This window comes from Oenanthe melanoleuca, chromosome 6 (genome assembly GCF_029582105.1).
Source record: "Oenanthe melanoleuca isolate GR-GAL-2019-014 chromosome 6, OMel1.0, whole genome shotgun sequence".
In the NCBI taxonomy this organism is placed as follows: domain Eukaryota; kingdom Metazoa; phylum Chordata; class Aves; order Passeriformes; family Muscicapidae; genus Oenanthe; species Oenanthe melanoleuca.
This window is the reverse complement of record NC_079340.1, coordinates 3,824,192-3,846,908: the sequence shown is the minus strand read 5'-3', so window position 1 is coordinate 3,846,908 and position 22,717 is coordinate 3,824,192. Positions and strand designations below refer to the sequence as shown.

The following is a 22,717-nucleotide window of genomic DNA, read 5'->3' as shown; positions in this document are numbered from 1 at the left end:
TCAGGCTTGTGGCTCATGGTGTTGTTATAGCTAAGGAAAACCCTCCCTCAGCTTTCCATCACATCCTTCTGATTTCCTTGGACTCGGTCTCAGCACGGGTGTTCTGCTGCCAAGCCCAGTCCAGTGGGATGTCAGTCTCCTGAAGCATGCTGGCTTACCTGAGGAATGAATGATTTTTTTTTTTTTTCCCTTATCCTAGTTGCTCAATTCTGCTTGTTCTTGCAGCTTCCCACAGGCTGGGTGCTGAGGAGGTAGCGTGAGCTGTTGCTGGAAGATGGAGGAGGATCAAGTCAGCAGGAGTTGGGAATATGTCAATTTGTCAAGTGGAATTTGTGGAAAAGCAGGGTTCTATTGTAACCTGTTTGTTCCCTGCTCTGCTGTTTCTCTCCCAGCATATTTCAGTCATCTAAAGCTTGAGAGGTGGTGTGAGGCCTTGGGGCACCTCCCACTGCTGCCCACCCACTCTCACTGACGCCCTGCTGAGTAACTGGAGGGATGGCTTGTTATCCAGAGTTCCCATTTCTGTTGGGAAATGCAGCAAGCAGAGATGGCAGGTGGTAGGAGCAGTGTAGGTATTTGAGGCTCTGCTGGCATGCTTGACAGCCTGTCTTGCACACCTGTCTGAAGTTTCTCTTAAATGGCTTGAAATCCCCCCAGAAAAGCCTTCAAGGCAGGCTGCTACCCTGGGAGCATGGCAGGCCCTTGATATGAGGGGTCCTTGGGAGTGAGAATCCTGCTTGTACTGCTTGGGACAGACCCTGCATTGGGTGTGCACTTCAGATCAAGTTGATCCCCAAAGCAAAGGCACTGAAGTAGCTCTGAGGAGACCTTTGGGAAGGAGCAGCTGGGCAGATGTAGAGCTTTGAAAATTCCTGTCCTGTTCAGAAGGATGCTGGTAACTCCTGCTGTTCCTGTGGTGTATGGGACGTGCAGGAGCTCCAGTAACAATGCTGTAGCAGCAAGCAGGGTATTTTTCATTGGAAAACCACTGGGCTGCAGGTTTTTAGTTGGTACTAAAAGCCTGGGCAGTGTTGACAGATGGTAACAGAGGCGGTTCTCTTCTGTTTCCTGAATGGTAAAGCACTCATGGCTTTAAACAAGAGGGGAAAAAATGCAAAATTTCCCCTAAAGACACAAAATACTGCAGCTTTCTGTCCTGGCAGGCTTGTGCAGTGGTTGTGGTGGTGTATCCCAGCTGGGGGAGATGGAGCAGATAGGAGCTGGGCTCTGTTCCTTCACACCACTGCCCTGGAGGGACGGGTTCTGCTCCACCACGGCACAGAGGGTGGCATTTGGTGTTGTAAACTGGCTGCTGTGGGTCTCTCTTGGGGGGAGGTGGGGCTACACTGACAGCTTGGCAGGTTGGGAAGGTTTTATTTTCCTGAGGGTTTTTAGTAGGATTCATGCTGGCGACCTGCTGGGCAAGGTGAACCAGGGGAAGTCCTGTGCTCTTGTGGGAGTCCCTTTAGTTTTCTCCCTTCCTGTGGACTGTGGCACCTGACCTGCTTTGAGTCATGCTCTGGGGTGGGGGGGGAACACTGTGCAGTTGCTTTCTAAAGAACATTGTCTTGATTTTTTTCTTTTTTTTTTTTTTTTTTTCTGCACAAAGGCTTCCTTGATGAAAAATAAAAACTTCTGTAAACCGACAAGTTCACGTGTTTCATTTTCTCCCTGGCAGAGGTTCTTGCTGAGGTTCCCCTTGGCTGCAGAGCCAGGAGAATGCACATCCCAAGCTGTCACTGGGAATTTGGGCCTGAGTGGATTCAGGTTGCCATTAGGCTGCATGTCCCATCAAGCCTTTGTTCTGCTGAGCAGGTGGAAGATTGCCTGGGATTGCTGCTGCTCTCTTCCCTGGACAAACACAACGCCTGCTGTGAGGCAACAGCCCCGTGTTGCAATCCCCAGAGGGACTCCTAGATATGGCCTTCCCTGCTGACTTGCATTTAGAGTGGCTTCCCCTGTGGCCTCATTCCTTGCTTGATTCCAAATAAAACTCAGAAATGTCATTTAAAGGCATGGAGCTTTGCTGTCACCTTCCTCTGGGACAGTTTTCCCTGTCTGTACCCACCCTCTGCAGCCAGGTGAGCGTTGAGCAGCAGGTTCTGGGCTGCTCCTGACCTCCTGGGAATACCTGCCTGCCTCTGGTCCCTCCCTCCCTGGTGATGATTTTATAATCAAGGCATAAAGTGAGGGGTGTGGTAATTGCCCTGCGTAGGTGTGGATTCTCACTGCTTCTCCCAGCCCATCCAAGATTCCTCAGTCTGGGAGCAGCACAGGAGAGGAACCAGCCACTGAGGACTCAGGAACGGCATGGAGAGCAAATGGAGTGGCTTGGTGCTGATCCTTTCTGTGTGCCTGGGCTCCTACCAAGGTAAGGCCAGGCCTGGGGGCAGGTAGGGCCTGGAGAGCCCAGAAAGCCCTGCTGAATCCCAGAACTATTCCCAGCTTTGTTGTCTAAGCTCTATAATGTGCTTCAACTGGTGTTGGAGCTGGGCAGAGGAGAGCTGGGGAAGGTGGCACTGCTGTCTGTGTTACCCACCTGGAGGTGAGAGTTGGAACTTTCACCCTCAAAAGTGATCTCAGGGCAAAAGGGGGTTTGTTCCCTCCTTTCTCTGGGATTGAGGGGTTCAGGTGCTGTGCTGGGGCACGGAAGGAGGGAAGCCAGGGTGTCTCTGCAGTGGTGGGGCAGAGGAGCTGCTCTCTCTCATGCCCTTGGTATTGGGGCCTGGCTGCCGATGTGTGAGCTGGGGGAAGCCACTTGGTTGTCACAACAGAGTGACTGTGCTGCCACCTGAAGCTGCTCTTTTCTCCTGAGGGTCCTCGTGGGAGATGCAGGAGGCAAGAGGCTGTCCCTGCTGTGGCTTGCTGAGCTCTGGGGCAGGAGTGGGGTGATGTGCTCTGCTCACCTCAGGAGCCCTCTCAGCATGGGCACTTTGGGTGTCTGTGAGTGAATCCTGCTGCAGGCCATCCCTGAGTCATCCCTGCCCATCCCCAGGAAACAAGCTGGGAAAAGCCTGCTTCTAACCTCGGGCCCTTGCCTGGGGGTAAATCGCTGCTTCCTGAGGAAATCTTCCCTGGAATAAGTGCAGCCCTGCTCCTGTAAGCAACCCCCCGCCATGTTTCTGAGTGAAAAGCCCCCCTTGCACCCCAGTTTTGGCCCATTGGGCTCCCCAGATGTGGCCTCCCCAAGGTTTTCGTGCTGGAGGACCCGGGGAGGCGGGGAAAAGCGTTCGGGTGTTCAGCCAGCAGCAGGCAGGGCAGGAAAGTTCACCTGCTCTCCATCCCTGGGGTGACACAGGAGCACGGGGAGTGTGTGGGACTGGGGACCCTGCAAGCCTTGGGGTTTGGGAGCTGGGAGCAGGGTATTTATGGCTCTTGCTGTAACAGGGGCGTGCTCCAGGCCGGGAATTGGGGCGCTGGGACCCACGCTGCCACCCCCGGGCTTTACATCACAACCGGCTCGCCAGGCTGGGCCGGCTGGGCCGGGCAGCGCCGAGGCTCCCTGGAATGCCGGCACAGCCCTGCCGAGGCTGCAGCTCGCTGCTGGATCCCCCCTGAGCAAAGCCCACCCCATCCCCCGGGCCGGGCAGACAGGGATAGAGCAGCTGTATCCGACCTGAGATCGCTGGAGCATCCCTGCCTTGCTCCTTTGCCAAAAATGGCATCATTTAATAACCCTGTGTGCTGGCAGCATGAGGTGGCTCCAGCGCGGCTTTGAAATGTGCAGGAGAGCTCACGGGACACCAGTTGCCCCGGTTGCTTGCCCAGTGGCCGTGGTTTCCACCTGGGGAAGCTCCCCCTGCTCTCAGCTCTTGGGTGTTGTGATTAGTCCTAATTATTTTCTGGCTCAGCGCTGGCTGCCTGACTTTGCAGCTCGAGCAGGGTGAGGACTAAGTGCTGAGCTGAGGATCTGTGCGAGCCAGGAAAGTGCAGGAAAAAGCCACCCGTGTCTTTTAGATCCTCCCGGCCCCACCACGGTGTCCCGGCTCTGTGAGAGATGCTGGGGGAGCGGCTCAGAAAAAAAATCTGCGGGGTTCTCCTCGGTTTTGGTGCTGCTCCTTAATGCCTCCGCTGACTTGCCATTCCTGTTTGCCCTGATGCTGGGGCCGGGGTTGAAAAACATAAATATATCCCTCTCAGCTGATGCGGCGAGCGCGGCATGGCGCGGCTGGGAAGGTGTGTGGGAAGGCTGGCAAGCCGGGGGGACTCGCCCTGCCCCGGGGCTCGCCTGCTGCCAGCCCGATGGGGAAATCGGGGCTGAAACACCGCCCGGCACTCTGCTTCTGGGGGCAGGAAGGAGCGGTGGGGGCTTGCCACCCCTCTCCCCACAACCCCTCCAGCCCCAGGGATTTTCCAGGGTGGCCCTGGGCACGTTGTAGTCTCAGGGATGAGCTGGAGGCGAAAATCCAGCATGCAGGGAAAGCATCTTTTGGGGAGAAACCTGATAAGGGCAGGGCTGGGTGGAAGGAGTTTCTTCCTTGGGATTTATTCCTGCTCTGCAAAATCACAGACAGGGCTGGGGGATAAAAGCTGGATCTGCCCCCAAATTCCCGAAACAGCTCCCGGCCGAAGGAAGGAGGCGAAGGGCTTGGGTTGTGCCCTTGTCCGCATCCTGGGTGGGCACAGTTCCCGGTGGAAACAAGCACTCGCCCCATCAGGAATGAGTCCTGACACACCAAGGTGACAATTAGAGCGCGGCTCTTGCGCCACGCCGCGCTGCCGGGGCGGGGAGCTCCAGCCGGCAGAAAACGCTCTCGTGGGGAAGAAATAAAACCAAAAGAACCCCACCAAAAGCGGGGTTGCTCAATCGTCGCCGGGAGCCGTGGCGTGGCTATCCGTGGCTGCCGTGCGGGGCTGAGCGCCGGCGCCCCGCGTTCGCCCGTTTTGCAAGATTTATTGCGGCTTTTACAAGCAGCCGCCTCCGCAGCGTGTCAGAGGGCGCTGAGAGGCTGAGCCCCAAAATCCCTCTGCTTCTGACTCTGTAACATCCCATTGGAAAAGCTGGCAGCCTGGCAAAACCGACCTTATAAAATCATTTATAAGTGAAACACCCCCCCAGTCCTGCGATTTTGGGAGTTGAGGTGGGATCGCAGCGGGAGGGTGAGGAGCATCACTCCGAGCACACTGCGGTGCAGAGGGGTTGCTCTGGGGTCTTGGGGTGCCTTGAGGGCTGACAGCCGCCTCTCCTCTCGCACAGCCGGGGCCAGCCCCCTCCACGAGTGTGGCGAGCGGCCGGAGGACTGGTGCCGCGACGTGGCGACCGCCACCAAGTGCGGGGCGCTGGAGCTCTGCCGGCTCACGGCGTGGGACCGGGCTCTGGGGGTAACTGTGCTGCGAGCAGGGGATGCGGGGGGCTGCGGGAGACGTGCCCATCTGCCCCAGAATCTCCCAGAGATCTTGGGAGAACCCCAGCCTGGCCACTCCAGCAGCAGCGCCTATGCGGAGGAAAAAGCAAAAACCAATGGGGTGCCCCGGGACTCCCACGTGGGGTGTTTTTGGGGTGGAGGGTTGGGATCTGGGTGCCGTGACAACACCCCGACGTGTCCCCTCTCTCTGCAGAAAGGGATCCCCTGTCACCTGTGCCAGGTGGCAGTCTCCGTGATGGGCAAGATCCTGCAGGACAACCGCACCGAGGTGGGTCTCGGTAGGGAGCGGGAGCGGGGCTGGTGCTCCACCCCGCCAGCACCACCGAGCCCTGACCGCTCTCTCTGTCACCCAGGAAAAGCTGCGGCTCTTCTTGGATAAGAAATGCCAGTACCTGCCCTTCCAGGACTGGTCTGTCAAGTGCAAGAGGATGGTGGACACCGGGATCCTTGTCCTGGTCCAGCTGGGCAAGCAAGTGCTGGTAATGCAGGGGAAGCCCCCGGGGATGGATGTCTTGGGGGCTTGCAGGGCAAAGGATGCTCCTGGAGCTCGGGACAAACCATCTGAAGGATGAGATGGATGGGGAAGTGTTCTGGGGTGGGTGTGATGGAGGAGCTGCAGCCTCGAGCCCCCTCCCCACCCCTCTGCTCCCCCAGTCGGAGCCCAAGGTGGTGTGCGGGACCATCAAGCTGTGCCAGCGCCGGGACAGACCCACGGGCACCTCCAAGGAGCCACCAGCAGCTGCCACAAGCCCCACGCAGGACTTTGCTGAGCTCATCTCCCCCTTCATGGCCAACGTGCCCCTCCTGCTGCACCCCCAGGAGCTGCCTCACGGCGAGGCACAGGTACCGTGGCACAGGCAAGGATGGAGCTGAGCCCGGGATCCTGGAATGGTTTGGGTGGGAAGGGACCTCACAGAGCATCTCCTTCTAAACCCCTGCCATGCACAGGGAATGTGTCCATGTTGCTCCAACCCCCATCCAAGCTGGCCTTGGACACTTCCAGGAATGATGCAGCCACCTGGGCAACCTGTGCAGTATCCGAATGCTGCTCAGGGATGAGAATCCCCTGAAAAGCATCACCTGCTTAACAACAATTAGAGAAAGCCCCTAACATTTCTGCAGAGCTGAAATGACCTCTTGCTGGCGGTGTCACCAGCTTGGAGGGATATTTCAGGATGCAAGAGGGCACTAGAGAGATGCTGGTCAGAGTGCTGCGCCAAATTACAGTATTTAAATCCCAGCCCTGCAAATGCTGGTTGGGGCATGGGGAGGAGGAGGATTGGTGTTTTTTTGTGGGGTACCAACGTGTCCCTGCCCTTGTCATCCTGCAGGAGACAGAAGAGGTGTGTGGGGACTGCCTGCAGCTGCTGACAGCCGTGCAGCAGGAGCTGGGCACCAACACTGCCTTCACCTGGGAGCTGCTGGGCCACGCCAAGAGAGTGTGTGAGACCCTGACACCCGACCTGGCACAGAGGGTGAGGGATCTCACAGGGCTTTGGGCTGGGAGGGGCCTTAAAGACAATCCCACTCCACCCCCCGCCCTGGGCAGGGACACCTTCCACCATCCCAGCCCTGTCCTGGGACACTTGCAGGGATGGGCTGCCTTTTCCTCCTCCATGGGAGCATCTTTTGCAGATGCCTGCCTGGGGAGGGATGTGTGCTGATGCTGGCTCTCCCTCCCTCTCTCCTGCAGTGCAAACACTCCCTGGCTGAGTACACAGACACGGCTGCCCAGCTCCTGAGCTATGTGGTAAGAGGCTGAGGGCTCCCTAGGGATGCCAGGGTGCACAGCCAATGCTCCCTTTTTTTTAGTTGAACTCACCATTAACTTTAGTTAAGCTGCCTAATATTCCTACAAAATATTGGTTTCCCCCCCCCTCCTTCTCTCTGCCTTTCAACTGCTGCAATTATATTTTATTTTCATTTTTCTTGCCATTTTCTGGCCCTCCACCGGTAGCAGGCTGAGGTGAGTGAAGTGCCGTGCCCTGATGTGCTGAAATTGCCCTCCCTGGGGCCAAGGCCTTCCTGATTTGGGATGTCCCCTCTCCCCAGGGCCCAATGGAGCTGTGTGGCCAGCTGGGACTCTGTGCCTCCACCTCAGCACTGCCCCTCCACACGCTGCTCACCGAGAAGGTGATGCAGACCCTGAGCACGCTGGAGGTAACTGGGGACCCCAATTCTGCAGTGCTCCTTAAAATCCAAACACTGTGAAAGGGGAGCCTTGTTTTGTGCTTTATTTCCTCGAGCACCTCCATTTGTGCAAAATGGGGAACACCCATGGGGGTTGGTGATGGAATAAGGATGGGGGTGGCTCTGGGGGGGCTCTGCATGCATCCCAGCCCCTTGTCCCGACAGGACAGGGTGGGGAGCACTCCTCTGTGCGACGTGTGCCAGTTCACTGTGAAGACAGTCGAGAGCCTGCTGGAGAACAACGTGACAGAGGTGAGCCCCACTGCCATGGCCTGGCGCTGCAAGGGGGGCAAAGGGAGAGCGTGGAGCTTCCCTCTCGTGCCTTGTGCCGGCAGGAGCAGCTGGTGAACGACATCGAGAAGGTGTGCTACATGCTGCCCCACGGCGTCATCGGGCAGTGCAAGGACTTTGTCAACTCCTACGGCAAAGCCGTGGTGATCATGCTGCTGCAGGCCACCGACCCCGCGGCCGTCTGCGCCATGCTGCGCTGCTGCCCCCGCAGCGGGGACACCCCGCCCGGTGAGCTGGCACCCAGAGCGGGCACAGGGGGCAGCGTGTCCCCTCTGCCGGCTGCTGATGGCCGTGTCCTCCAGTGGCCGAATCCCTGGAGAGGCTGGCGGTGAGCTCGGGCGCCTTCTGCAACGTGTGCCAGATCGTCATCACCTACTTCGACAACGAGCTGCTCAAGAACGAGACGCTGGAGGAGCTGGGCGAGGTGCTGGAGAAGGGCTGTGCCATGCTGCCCATGCCTCTCACCAGCAAGGTGAGCTGAGGGGGGCACACCCAGGGCCAGCCCGTGGGGACACCCCTGGTGCCAGGCTCACCCCTCTCTCCCTGCCAGTGCCAGGCGCTCGTGCTGCAGTACGAGCCGGCGGCCGTGCGGCTCTTCGTGCAGATGATGGACCCCACCTTTGTCTGCACTGTAAGTGTCCTCATCCCTGGGTGTCCTTTGTCCCAGCATGCGGGCTGGAGTGCTCAGAGTATCCTCATGGAGGTTTTCTCCCTCTCCCTCCCACCATTTTCCTTGGCAATGCAGAAACTCAGAGCCTGTGACTCAGGCAAGGAGGATCTCCTGGGCTCGGCGCCCTGTGCCTGGGGCCCACAGTACTGGTGCAAGAACATGGCCACGGCGGTGGAGTGCAACGTGAGTGCCCCACTCGTGTCCCCTCCCCTTGGGATGGCGGTCCCTGCATCCCAACCAACCTCCCCTTGGAATGGCAGTCCCTGCATCCCAGCCATCCTCCCCTCGGGATGGCAGTCTCTGCATCCCAACCATCCTCCCCTCGGGATGGCAGTCCCTGTATCCCAGCCATCCTCCCCTCGGGATGGCAGTCCCTGCATCCCAACCATCCTCCCCTCGGGATGGCAGTCCCTGCATCCCAGCCATCCTCCCCTCGGGATGGCAGTCCCTGTATCCCGGCCATCCTCCCCTCGGGATGGCAGTCCCGCCATCCCAGCGCCATCCCTGCCCCGTCCCTCCCGCAGGCCGTCGCGCACTGCCGGCGCCACGTGTGGAACTAGGAGCCGTGTCCCTGACTCGCTCTGCCCTTTGGATCGGGATCCCGGCTCCCTGCCCTCGGGACGTGCCTGTGCTCACAGACGGCCGTGGCAGGAGCCAGCCGGGGAACCCCAGCGGCCTCGGCCACTTCCTCTTCCACTCCTGGGGCTTGGATTTCCAAATCAGGTTAAGGGACTCGTTAATATTTTCAGGACTAGGGATTCAGCCTTGAGGTCTCTCAGGGTGGCTGCGAAATCCCCAACCTCTATTCCTGCCTCTGTCTCCATCCCCAATCCCTTCTCTACCTCTCCATCCCACCCTGAACCACTCGTAAGGCCCAGATCCTGCAGTGTGGATCTGTCCCCGTGGGCTGGGCTGGGCTCGGCTCTGCTGCCCAAACGCCGGCCCCTCACTCCTGGCTGGCCACTCCAGCCTCACCTGAACATAAAGTGAATGAGTTTGGGTGCGAGGATTTCCTTTCACGCCCCCGTCCCTGCTGGGGGTCCCGTGCTGGCCCGGCCGTGGTGGCGAGGGCAGCGGGGTGCTCGTCCCTCCCTGTCGTGTTGGGGGGATGCCTGCAGTGCCTGATCCTGGGCGTGCATGGGAGCATCCCATCACAAATAAACTCTTCCCGTGAGCCTGGCTGGTTGTGTCCTTCCTCCTTGTGCTGGGGGCTGCAGTGGGACTCTGGGCAAACCCAGAGGACGTTTAACGCTTCCCCCAAAATCCCAGGTGCAGCAACACCCAGGGTGGCATCTGGTGGAGATGATGGATTGAGGGGTGAGTCAAAAGAGGGTCATCTCTCCCAAAGGGGGTTCAGATCCGGGGAGGAAGGACGACAGACAGGTGACCCAAAGCCATAGACAGTGTATTTCTGAGTCCCGTAACAGACCGTGCCCGAAACTCTCCACAAGGTTACTGTGACTGGAAACAAACCCCCCAACAAACAACCCCAAATGCAAGAGAGAAGGGGAAAGAAAAGGGCAACAAAAGACACGCACGAGCACTGCACATCCAGTTACTCTCTCTCTTTTTCGACATCGCAACAAGTTTTGGTAAAGCCAGCGAAATGGAGGAATGTCTTTGGGTTGTTTTTTTTTTTTTTTTTTTTTTTCCTTTTAAATTTTTTGGATCTTTCCTTACTGGAAAGGTGACGTTAATGCCAAAAGGATTAGGTATCTCCCCACGCTTCCCTGGCCCTCCCCATGCTCGTGGTCGAGGTGTGACAGCTGCTTGTCCCCAGCCTGTTCCCAGGGATGGCAGCACATCATCCGCATCCTCACTGCACCTTCCTCCCCTGTCCAGCCTGGACTCATCAGCTTCATTTAGCTTTTCTTTTCCTTTTTTTTTTTTTTTTTTTCCTTTTTTTTTTAGAAAAAAACCCCTTTTTTTCTTCTTCTTTTTAATAAGAAAAATAAAAAAAATTTAATGGTTTCATGGATAAATGACAGGCGAGTAAAAGCATTCCGGTCCTGAGAGCCCTCTCCCGGGGGCCAAGCCCTCCGAGGCTGCCCCGGGGTAGCCTGGACCCCTGCAGGGGAAGAGAGGGGCCAAGCACCGGTCTCGGGGTGCCCCTGGCCCCCCACCACGGCCCCCCCTTGGTCCGTGCTCCCTCCTGGCTTGCCTAGAGCAGCAGCAGCGCTCGTCATAACTCGGTGATCTCCAGCGGGCTCTCCACGATGGCTTCGCGCATCTTGTGCAGCGGGGTGGACTTGGCCGACTCGGTGCGGGCGTTGTGGTCGCCGTAGCCCCCGCAGTCGGCGGTCAGAGTCTCCAGCGAGCGGCCCAGCACCTTCTGGTCGTCCTCGGGCAGGCTGTTGAGGTCGGAGGCCAGCAGCGTGCCCGTGCTGCCGTGCACCACGTGGATGCCGTCGGGTCCCTTCAGCTCCACCGGCTGCTTGTGGCGGAAGCGCAGGCTGCCCCGGCTGGGGCTGCGCTCCTCCTCTTCGTCCTCCAGCTCCTTCTGGATCAGCTGCAAGAGACACGCGGGGCAGGGAATCACCAGTCGGTCACCCTGCAGCGCTGGAGTGCAGCCAGAGGGAAGGGATCGCCTCTTCTGAAGCACCCTCGGAGCGCCGTGATGAGGATCAGCAGGAGGTGAACTCCAGCTGGATCGCTCCATCCTTGGCTGGATGCTCAGGCTCCGGCTGCCAGGTGGCCCCAGAGTGGCCAAGTTTGGACCCAAGCTGGAATTTGGGGTTGTATGAGGGTGGAAGATGAAGGAAGGCTGGATGGGGCTGGAGGGGAATAAAGGCATGGACAGATGGAGGGCGGAAGGGCTGAAAGGCATCTCCCATCCCTCTGCTCTCTTTGCCCCTTGTTTTGTACCCCCATGAAGGGTAGAAGGAGGAATTGCTTCTCCCCATACCAGCCCTTCTGCACAAACACACTCCACCCCAACCTTTCTGCCTCAAAACCCTGTGTTTTTGAGGCAAAAACCAGAGAAGCAGAAGGAAGGGAAGATGATCCCCTAGAGCTTTCAGCTTTGTCAGAAACGGGAGCTGATGGACAGAGCCCAATCTGCAAAGAGGGGAGTCCTCCCCTAGGGTCAGAAAGACCAAGGGAGAAGATTCTGATCAGAGGAGTCACCAGCAGCCTGGAAAACCAGCAGGAACCAGTGCAAAACCAATGCCTGGCTTGTTTTGACCAAGCAGAGAGAGGAGTTGGGGCACCACAGGGAGTGACCAGAGCCCGTGGGGCCAGGAAGACACACTGCATCCCAGAGGGCACGGCAAGCATCTCCCCACGCCCACGCACACCCCTCTACCTCCGAGACCGAGGAGCGGTCCCCCTGACTGGCGGTGGCCTTATGCACCATCCGCTGGGCAAAGAGCTTTTTCAGCCGCATGTAATCGTCCAGCACCACCTTCAGGAGAGTGCCCTGGGTGGAGGGGGAGAGACTGGGCGTTATCCAGGGGGAGATGGCTCCGTCAGAGGGAAGCTGGCCTCATCCCATCAGAGCTGGAAGGTGCAGCTGGAAAAGAAGAGCCCTGGGTGGGGGATTCCTGCTGCTCAGGGCTCACCTTGATGGGCCCCTCCCGCATGATCTGCCCCAGCTTGGCGATGTTGTCGTACTCCTGGATGGCCGCCCGCAGGTAGCGATCATCCTCGGGCTTGGCGGCCGAGGGCTCCCTGCCAAAGGTGCCCTGAAAATTGAGGGGAGAGCGGCTCAGGATGTGCAGGAGCAGGAACACCCTGTCCCGCTGGCAGCTGTGAAACACCAATCTTAGAAAATCAGGATTTTAGTTACCTTGCTGAAAACAATTAAAAGTTAGAAGGGAGTAGTTATCTGAAACTTATTGTCTGTCATTTTATGTTTGCTCAGCTGAGCTTACAATGGGAAAAGACAAAACTAGTGAGCAGACCCAAAGGAACATAGACAATGCAACCTGAAACCCATTCTTTGAAAAATTGGACTATCCCCAGAAATCATTTGTATTGTCATTGATAGAAAAGGTGAGGAGTTTATGGTGAGGAAGACTCGCCTTACTTCCTCCTTTTAGACCCCTCTCCACGAAAACGACCCCAGACTTATGAATTCGATCAATTCTTAACAGCTATTCAAGCTAATTACCATATGAAGCGGGGGATGGGAGGGGCTGTTATTATGAATATGAATTTGTTTGACTCCTTTGTCAATAAACAGACTTTGATCACCTGTGATTTTGCGGTGGTACTAGAGGATTACCTCACGCTGCTGCCCAGCGCTGAATAAACACACACTTTCTAACTTTAAATTATTAGAGAGTCTTTTGCCCATCACAGAGCAATACTCATATTTTGGTAAATCAGCCGTGTCTCACGTGGGTGCGGGCAGGGCTGTTCCACAGGTCGGTGATCTCGCTCAGGTTCTCGGGCAGGTCGTCCTCGTGCTCCGCCTGTGCTGCCAGCTCCATGTTCCTGCAGAAGGGGTCCAGCCACACCGGGTTGGCCCTGCCCGAGGGGGAGGAAAGTCATCAGGGCAGGCAGAGAGTGGTGTCACCCCTGATCCCACCCAGAGCCTGGATGCTGGGGTTGCACTGCCTCCTCCTGCCCTGTGCAGGTATGAATTTGGCTGCTCTGGATCCAGATGTCTGTCCAACTCTGCCCATTATCTCTGCTTGCCCCAAAGCTGGCCAGGATCGGCAGAGATGGAGTCACAGGAGAAAGAATAAATATTTTTTTAGCTTGGAAAGCTCTCAGAGCAAGCTCCATGCAGAGCAGAGCAGAGAGAAGTGGTGTCTCCACCTCCTGGCTCCAAAACACGGGCATCCCTCTCTGGGAAGCAGCCTCCAACCCCAGGAGGTGGCACTCACCCATCAAAGGAGTACTTGTTGGTGTTTGGCATGTCCATAATGTCCATGAAGCCTCTGTTCCCTGCAAAAGGCAGGGATGAGAGTTAGGTTGGCAAGTTGGTGGGCTTAGCAAACCATGGGGTGACACTTCTTTATCAGAGGGGGATAAAGAGCAACCAAAAAGGCACTGAGAAACAAGGTGGGGTGGGGCAGGTAATACAGAGCCTGATGCTGAGAAAAGCCCCCCCCCCATCACCACACTTCTCTGGGCAGGATCACTTCTGATATACACCCCATGATATCCCCCTGTATCTCCCTGTGACCCCCACTCTCCCACGCAGCTGGGACACCCCAAACTCTGCTCACCAGTGGAGCCAGCCACGATGGCTTTCAGTTTCCTTTTGTGCCTGCAAAAGCAACACAGCCAATCAGGGAAGAAAATAAGAAAGATGCTGGAAAGGAGAAGGACACAGAGATTTGCAATAACCTTTCATACAGGGCATGCATTAAATAATAAATGCTAAGTCAAGCTGGGAATCTTGGAGGGGAGAACTACCACTGGTGTTAAAACCATTTTGGGAGAAGAGGCTTGGGAAGCGGACGCCCTCCTTTGCCTGCTGGCATTTCCAGGGCCATGCTGGTACCCCTGGTCCAAGGGGACATTGCAGGGGCAGGGCAGAGCCCTGGAGCTACTCACACAGTCCGGTAGTACCAGTTCATGAGGATGAAGAGCATGGCAGCCAGGAAGAGCAGGACAGCCAGCACGATGATTGCCATCTAGGAGAGACACGGGCGGAACCTCCGGCATGCGGCCAGCACCCGCTGGTGGCCACGTGCCCGATGTTGCATGGGTGGAACATCTCTCCAGGCACTGAGCAGTCCCATGGGAAGGGACAGCACCCCCTCTGCGAGCAGCACCTCCAACCCCAGCTGGATCCTCACCTGCAGAGCCGAGAGGTCGTCCGGTGCCCGGGCAGTGATGGCCGGCTGCACGTCCAGCACGTTGTAGTTCCTGAAGAGATTCCTCAGCTGCTCCTTGTTCTCGTCTATCATCTGGATAACCCTGGGAAGAGAAGGGTTGCTTGGGCAACTTGACAGGTCAGTAAGGGCCCCCAGGGAGCCAGGCTGGGCGGGGGGCCCGGGGGACGTACCGCTCCACGTCCAGGATGCGGTTGGTCTCCCTGTTCACCACGTGGATCAGCAGCTCCGTCTGGGCGAAGTTCACCCGGCCCTTCTTGTCAACGTGGAACTGGGGACAGACAGCAAGGGCTGCAGTGCTGGGGAGGAGTCTCCTCCTGAGCATGCCTCGAGGCATGAGACCTCTTGTGTGGCAAGAGACCCTCAGGCATCAATCTGGATCCTTTCTGTGCACCCCGGCCTGGGTGTATCCATGTGTTGTGTTGCAATACGTGTATTTCTGTGGCCAGAAATGTGTATTCTATCACCATCTGTTGAAGCTGGGTGGAGCAGTGACCCTCATCTCCTGGCACATATTATCTGCTAATGGGCCATCTTTAAACCAGCTGGGCAATCATCTTTATCTTTCCCACAGCCCATCCTCCCTCCAGGAAGATATCATCTGCTGCTGGCCCATTCAGTCCCACTGCATGACTGATAAAATTACATCATCCCACTGGGAGATGCTCCAGCCAGGGGAGCAGCCAAGCCTTTCCTACCCAGATAAAAACTGAGATTTTGGACAGCAAGTTATCCATCTTTCCACTGGATTCCAGATGAAAGCCAGACCTTTCCACATCATCCCTGGACCTTCAGAGGAAAACTGCACCTTCTACAGGTGAACCACATCTGCCACTGCAGGAGGATGCAGCCACCATTGAATGGGACTGCTGCCAGCACCCTGACTGACTGACAGGGTATCAGCTTGGATTCTGACTCTGTCAGTGTTTTGGGATTGTTCTTTGTAATACTGTATTCTATTTTAATTTTCCTAGTAAAGAACTGTTATTCCTAATTCCCCTATCTTTACCTGAGAGCCCCTTAATTTCAAAATTTTAATAATAATTTGGAGGGAAGGGGTTTAATTCTCCATTTCAAAGAGAAGCTATTGTCAGACACCTATCCTCCAAACCAGGACAATCCATCACCTTCAGAGCCCAGGAGTGTCTGTGGTTATCCAGGCAGGACTCTCCCCAAGAGACCTCCCCAGCTAGCACATGGAAGGTTATCAAGCCCCTCACAGCCACCCCCAAGGCGGATGGTCACCTGCACATCATCCGTGTTGACGATGGCGCCCGTGATGTTGGAGAGCAGGCTGATGAACTCCTCCTCAAACTGCCTGACCTTGTCAGGGATCTCGTTTATGATGATTTTGACCCGCTGGTCGTCCCTCAGGATGTAAATCCCCACGATGGCCGTGTCATTGTGGCCCACCAGGTCGGAGGCCATGATGTCCACCACGAAGTAGCCGGGGTTATAGGCCGTGAAGAGGTCAAAGGTCCGCAGGATGCCATCGAGGGTTCCTGGGGGGTGGACAAGCCTGGGATTAGTGACCCCGGCCATGGGGACACATTTGGCCACATCTCTGCCTCCAAAGCAGGCTGGGCACCCACCGATGCTGAAGATGTTGGCCACCTCCTCGGAGTCGTTGGAGTGCTGCTTGATGTAGCGGATGCCCAGGATGTTGTACAGGACCAGGCTGTTGTTGCCCACATCAGCATCCACTGCCAGCACCCTGATCAGCTCCGACCCCACCTTGGCATCGGTGGCGACCCCTTTGAGGGAGAGATGGGAAAGGGACCTGGCTCTCACTGCCCCACCCTCCTGCTGGATTTTCCTGGCAGTGTCTCTGGCTCCTGGTGCCCCCCCAGCCCCTGGCACCTCTTACCCGCCGTGTACTCCGACTTGGTGAACTGTGGCGCCTGGTCATTGATGTCGTCCAGGAAGATCCGCACCTCCTGAAGGGTCAGGTCCTCGCTGAGGTCCCAGAACTGGGCTCTTCCCGCCCGCTGGCCCCGGGGAGGAGCCCAGTTCCTCTGGCTGGATGCTTTGACGATGATGGAGTGGTAGGGCTCCTTCTCCCGGTCCAGGTCCCGCAAGACCTTCAGCTTCCCTTCTCTGCTCAGCTGGAAGTTGCTCTCCTGGTTCCCAGCTGGGTGCAGAAAGGCATCTCCAGTTAGTCCTCCTCGGGCTTGGCACTTCCAAAAATGCCAAGCAGGGCAGAGAAGCAGCAAGGAGAGGACGGGAATCCTGTCTGTGGGGGACATAGATCTGGCAGCTCCACACCCACCTGCTATGAAGTAGTAGACGATGGCGTTGGAGCCCTCGTCGGCATCCACCGCACCGGTGACGTTCCCCACCACAGTGCCTGGCCGTGAGTGCTCAGGGACAGAGAGTGCCTGGTACTGGGGACTATCCCTCTGCCAGAGACCCCAGGAAAGGAATGCTGTGAGCACTGGGGCTGCTTCAAATAAAAGCAGACAAATCCCACAGCGCTCCCCGCCACGCTGACGCCAAGATGTGCGCACTCCATGGCATGTGCTCGCTGGCATCCCTGCATCCCCATCCCTGCATCCTCTGCATCCTCTGCATCCCTGCATCACCTGCATCCCCTGCATCCCACCCCCTTCACCCTGGTGCCTCACAGGTGGCCTGAGGAAGATGGGCTCGTTGTCATCGATGTCATCCAGCTCTACCTGCAGGGGCTGCATGGTCTCATAGGGTGGCTGGCCCTGGTCACAGGCCACGATGATCAGCTGAGGAGAGAGGCAAAAGGGCTGTCCTGGGCAAAACCACACGGCCTGGGAGGCATCACTGAGAGGACAGCTGGATGGTGGAGGGTTTTGGGGGCATTTAACAGGGTGGTGCCCCAGCAGGATGCAACCCCCTTATGGCACTAGATAACCCCCAGCTCCCGCTGAGGTGTGACATCTCCACAGCTGTGCCATCCCCACCACACCCCTCCACCCCAGCAGCCCCTGGGGTGCCTGGCTCACGTTGTACACTGCCTGCTTCTCCCGGTCCAGCCTCATGGCCGTCTGGATCAGCCCGCTGACGGAGTCGATGCTGAAGTACTCCCAGTCCTTGTTCCCCGCCCCGGTTTTCAGCAGGTTGTACAGCACCACTCCGTTGAGACCCTCGTCTTTGTCCGTGGCATACACCTCGTAGACGTTGGACCGCAGGGGGATCTCCTGCTTGCACACACACGGCCCTTCAGCCTTGGCACTGCTCCCCCCGCCCCTCCACACCCCCTTGGTCCAGCATCCCTTGGGTTTGGAGGTCAGCAGGCTCCCACTACCCAAAACCCATCATGGAGCTGTGATTCCCTCTGGCCTGGTGGGTGAGGACTGGCTGAGACATGCACTGGGGACTGAGTCAAGCCTGGCTTCCCAGAAAGGAGAAACATCTCCAATGTCAGCATTTCCAGCCCGTGTTTATAAACACACACTGCACGCACCGACTGTTCGCTAATCCTGAGTGCTGCTGACGTTTCTGTTCCCCAAATCCGCCCCATCACCCTGCTCTCACGTACGGATGGAGTCTGTTTCTGAAAGTTCACCCCCATGACCCAAACCTTCTCGCCACATGTTAACCAAGCTCTTGTTGCATGCCCAGTGGGGATGGAGCTCGGATTTTGCTGTTCTGAGCAGGAGTGGTCCTGAACACACCCTGAACATGCCTCCACCCTGCTCCCTGGCGGGGATTTACCTCCTTGATGTGCAGGATGGTGCCGTTGGGCGGGCGGACGAAGACGGGGCGGTTGTCGTTGATGTCGATGACCTCGATGTGCAGCAGGGTGGTGCCCCAGAGGGGAGGGTGCCCCTTGTCCGTGGCCACCACTGTCAGGTTGAACCTCTCGTAGGACTGCAGGCGCCGCCGGGATGTGACGAGCCCGGAGTCTTTGTTGATCTTGAAAGCCTCTGGGGGACAGAAAAACCCCACATGTCTGGCTCAGGAGGACAATTTCCACTAGATAAATGATGACTAGAAATGAGTATAGCAGCTGAAGTGCACCCCTCACAGTGGGTGTGGGTCGCCTCAGGGCTTTCAGAGCATCTCAGACCATTGCCACATCCTTGTCTCTGGGACCTAAAAGCCCTGTCTGTGTCTCACTCCTGCCCAGGCTGGAAGAGTGGAGCTTTTGCCTGATTTCTGCAACTTCTCAGTGTGCAGATACACTGGATTTCAGGCACTATCACTATCCACCACACTCTTTGCCCTTCACCTAAAGCAGGCAGTGAGTTTGCTCCACGCTGGTGTACATAGAAAGTCCTGCTGGGGTGGGGAAGACAGGACCATACACCAAGGCTGGGCTGCAGGATGAAGGCAGGCAAGGCCCTAACATCCCACACCATGAGGAGCTGGAAACTGCAGAGCAATAGGGAAAGCTCCATGCTTTCAGTATTGCTCCCAGGAGCCCAAACCAGACACAGGCTTGGTGCCTATGACTCCTTCCTCCCCATAACCCTCCTCCCTAGGGAAGAGCCCCCAGCCCCTACCTGCTCCAGGACCCTCGATGCTGTAGGTCACCACGCCGTTGTTCCCTTCATCCAGGTCGGTGGCACTCATGGTGATCACTGACGTCCCTGCTGGCTCATTCTCGTAGACACTGGTGCTGAACTGGCTCTTGCTGAACTGAGGCCTGACATCATTGATGTCCAGGACTGTGATCAGCACCTTTGATAAAGCACAGCCAGCTGGTGAGGCTGGGGAAGGCTGGGCAGCCCCTGGGGCTGTACCCGTGCCGTGACCTGCAGCTCTGCTGCTGGAGAGAGGTGCCCTTCCTGCTATTTGTTTGACTCCACCAGCTGAATTCCTGCCTCCAACAATGAGGCCTGCTGTGACTGGGGCACCCATTCCTGCCAGAGCACTTGCAGACAATAGTGTCACCCTGCCCTGCCCCTCCTGCCTACGTGCTGTCCCCATGACACAAAGTGCCCTGCACCATCCACCCCACAGCTCCTGGCGTCATCCCCTCTTCCTTCTGCCTAATTCCCGCCTGCTCCAGCCACTGGGGAGGAAAGGTGGATCTTTAACACCTCCTTTCTGGTGATCAGCACCCAAGGGGTGATAGGAGGAGGAGAGCCCTACCTGCACAGAGTTCTCCCGACGGTTGCTGGAGACGTCCCCAGGGTTGTCCCTGGCCACGGCTGTCAGCGTGTAGTGATCCTTCTTTTCCCGGTCCAGGGCTGACAGGATGTAGATGTCACCCTGCAGCACACAGACACCTTCAGGTGGACCTCGTCTGGCAGAGCTGGTACTCAAGAAGGGGCAGAAGGTGAGGTGTGGGAGCAAGGCACAAGCTGGGACCATTTCAGCCTCCCCTCCCTTTCCCTGCTCTGTTCCAGCCTCGGTTGGCTCCTTACCGTGTTGGGATTTATCCCAAACTTGCCCTCTCCATCGCCCAGGCTGTACTGGATGAGAGCAAACTGCCCGGAATCCGCGTCGGTGGCCGTGACGCTCAGGATGACCGTACCCAAGGGCACGTCCTCAAAGACAGCTTTCTGCAACAGAGGGAGGGGGCAGGACGGGCTCAGCCCGTGCTGTTCCAGCAGCAGCCAGGAACCCAGGGCACAGGGGGCACCCAGGACTGGGCACAGCCAGATTCCCAACAAGGTTATGGCACAAACCGCATAGCAGGCTTGACCATCTCCTGCAAACGTTTCAAGAGGGAAGAGAAGGTGTCCCTGGAGAACCCCCAGCCCCACACACAGAGTCTGACAGGCCAGCCCACCTGGTAGGAGGGCTGGCTGAAGACGGGGTTGTTGTCATTGATGTCCACGATCTGCAGGTACACGGGGATCTCCGCGGATCTGCGGGGAGAGCCGTTGTCGGAGGCGCGGACGGTGAAGTTCAGCCACTGCACCTCCTCATAGTCCACTGTCCTGTTGGCCACAACCTTCCCTAGAGGATGGCAGACCCTGAAATGAGAAACCTGACCCAGGCCACCGACCTGCCCCAGATTCCCACCTCCCCAGACCACCGACCTGCTGAATGGTCTTCCAGACAGGCGTAACCTTCCGGAGAGAGGTCCAGCAGCTCGTAGGTGATCTGCCCGTTGGCGCCTTTGTCTGGGTCCACTGCTGAGATGGAGATGAGTGTGGTGCCCTGAGTGGCTCCCTCCAGGATCCTCTCAGTGAAATAGGTGACCCCGAAGGGGCGGAAGCGGGGTGTGTTGTCATTGACATCCAGGACATTGACTGTCAGCTTGGCTGTGGCCGTGGTGGGGACCGTAAGAGGAGAGAGGAAAAGGAGAACAAGTGAGAAAGAGAAGGGAAGGGAGGCTGGGAGGAGGGAGGGTTGCAAAGCCACAATTGTGAAAGTCTAGCAGAGCCAGCTGGTGCTGGTTCATCAAGAAAAATTGCGATATGCCCCAAAGCCACTGCGCCCCGAGCATGCCATGGGTGTCCCTAGGCTGCAGTGGGACACCTGCTCCTGATCTTTGTGTGCCTTCTCACACATGAGCCTGAATTCACCCACAGAGGGGTGGCAAGATATGATAGGAATGGTAATGAAGTAATGAGGGCTTCCCATGTTAAGGTTATGGGCACACACAGTCCTTTCCATACCCACTGGGATGTCTGGGACTTTCTCTAAAGAAGTCCTCAGGGGAAAACCTGACCCTGATGGGAGCTGGTCCAGGATTGGAAATGTTGCTAATCAGGCTGGAGAGGAGGGTGGGAGAGCTGCTGATTACCCAGAAGCTGCACTGGTGCCTGGGAAGGGCTGTGCCAGTCCCTGTCCCCACATGCCAGGGGACACCCTTACCGTTGGGCACGCTGACCGAGCGGTCGATGACTTCGCTGGCGTTGTCATGGACAGAGATGGTGACCTCGTAGGTGGCCACTAGCTCGCGGTTGAGGGGAGTTTTGATCTTCACAGCTCCTGGGAACCCCAAAAAGATGGATGTCACAGGCTGTGCCTGTGTCCCTGCCTGGGCAGGGAGGTGTGTGCCAGCTGACTGCTGCATCCTGCGCTGCGCTTGTTCTCCAGAGGGTGAATGAGGAAAAAACTCGAGAGCTACAGGAAGAGACAACTGCTCTCCCCCATGTCCTTCCTACCTGCCTGTTCCACGTGGCCTCAGGTGGTTCTGGTTGTGCATCTAAGAGGAGTTTGGGAGCAGCTGCTGCTGCTCCCCTGCACAACTCCATCCACCTGAGCTCAGCATCTTTAACAAACTTGTCCTGTATCTTTTCCAACAAGGGTGTTTTACTTTCCTGGATCAGTTTTGTGTTTCCAAAAGAGGCTTGGGGAGCTCCTTCCCCAGAGGAGCCCACCACCTACCCTGGAGTGCCCCCTTGCTCCCCCAGTGAGGGTGCTTGGGTCCAGTCTGCCAAGGCTGAGCAGCCCCCGGCCCTCAACGGAGGCCACCTCTGCCAGTGGAGATGGGTGAGATGGAGGGAGGCCAGGGGTGGCACGGGGACAGAAATGAGCACAGACACAGAGACAAACCTGGCAGGCTGAGAGCCGGGACAGAAAGCAAAGTTTAGTCAGTCAGACAGGGAAGAGAAGACAGGGCAGGGTGAGACAGGGCAGCTGGAGGAGGACAGAAGGGAGGCAGGAGAGGAGCATCACCTCCCTGTACCTACCTTGAGGCAGAGAAGAAGAAGAAGCAGAAGCAGAAACGAGGAGAGGGTTCCACACTGCCCACTCCTCCCTTCCCTCTCTCCTACCTGTCCTAAAATCCACCTCGAACGCTCCTTGCTGGTCGGGCACCAGCGCGTCCGTGTCGTCCCGGGCCACGATGCCCAGCAGGTAATACTCCAGGCGAGGGTGCAGGTCCCGGTCCACGGCGGCCACCTCGGCCACCACGGTGCCGGGCGGGGCTGACTCGGGCACGCTGACGGTCTGGATGGGGTTGATGAACTCGGGCCGGCAGTCGTTGACGTCGTCGATGAGGACGGTGACGGTGGCGGTGCCCGAGAGCGCCGGGGTGCCCTGGTCCACGGCCACCACCGCCAGCCGGTAGGCGTCGCGCTCCTCGCGGTCGATGGTGGTGCTGGCCACGCGGATCACGCCCGTGGCCGCCTCGATCACGAACCTGTCCTGGCCACCGCCCTCGATGCGGTAGTCCAGCTGTTGGTTGAGGCCGCTGTCGGCGTCCGTGGCTGTCACCTGGAGGACGGAGAAGCCTGGAAAGGTGGGACACAGCCCTCTCAAGAGAGGGTTGGAGGGCAGAGGAGCAAGCGCAAGGCAAATGCCGTCAACCAACAGGGACAGCCTCAATTCCCAGATTTTCCCTTTGACACTGTAATATATGATATAATGTAATTGGTGTGAGTTTGTAAATTAATGTAGAATCAGTGATGGTTGCATAAATAAAATAATAAAAAACTCGGAAACCAAACAGAAAACCGCGGACGAAGGGACACAGGTTGTTTCATTGCAGCATTGTGATAGCCAACAAAAGCAAGGAGCCCAGGATTAACAAG

General features: G+C 57.4%; 2 protein-coding genes across 2 annotated transcripts in view; one reads left to right on the top strand and one right to left on the bottom strand.

Annotated features, from left to right (window-relative positions):
* The first annotated feature begins 1,145 nt into the window (after positions 1-1,145).
* On the top strand, positions 1,146-9,697 carry LOC130255117 (prosaposin-like). Its single transcript, XM_056495487.1, has 15 exons — positions 1,146-2,081; positions 2,216-2,371; positions 5,198-5,322; positions 5,560-5,634; positions 5,720-5,845; positions 6,021-6,209; positions 6,698-6,841; positions 7,060-7,116; positions 7,419-7,526; positions 7,722-7,808; positions 7,892-8,075; positions 8,150-8,319; positions 8,398-8,478; positions 8,593-8,700; positions 9,042-9,697. The coding sequence occupies exons 2-15, from the start codon at positions 2,311-2,313 to the stop codon at positions 9,075-9,077; spliced, it is 1,551 nt and encodes a 516-aa protein (XP_056351462.1). The 5' UTR covers positions 1,146-2,081; positions 2,216-2,310; the 3' UTR covers positions 9,078-9,697.
* Positions 9,698-11,449: 1,752 nt separating this feature from the next.
* CDH23 (cadherin related 23) overlaps positions 11,450-22,717 on the bottom strand; it is a 157,787-nt gene continuing 146,519 nt past the window's right edge. Inside the window, 22 exon segments of the mRNA XM_056495621.1 lie at positions 11,450-11,935; positions 12,078-12,200; positions 12,858-12,987; positions 13,350-13,410; positions 13,695-13,735; positions 14,026-14,105; positions 14,271-14,391; positions 14,480-14,577; positions 15,552-15,808; positions 15,899-16,060; positions 16,174-16,437; positions 16,576-16,705; positions 16,931-17,041; positions 17,282-17,476; positions 17,994-18,205; positions 18,785-18,962; positions 19,377-19,496; positions 19,652-19,789; positions 20,020-20,189; positions 20,273-20,497; positions 21,054-21,170; positions 21,959-22,417. Of these exon segments, the coding sequence (XP_056351596.1) occupies positions 11,603-11,935; positions 12,078-12,200; positions 12,858-12,987; positions 13,350-13,410; positions 13,695-13,735; positions 14,026-14,105; positions 14,271-14,391; positions 14,480-14,577; positions 15,552-15,808; positions 15,899-16,060; positions 16,174-16,437; positions 16,576-16,705; positions 16,931-17,041; positions 17,282-17,476; positions 17,994-18,205; positions 18,785-18,962; positions 19,377-19,496; positions 19,652-19,789; positions 20,020-20,189; positions 20,273-20,497; positions 21,054-21,170; positions 21,959-22,417 (3,725 nt within the window). The 3' untranslated portion in view covers positions 11,450-11,602.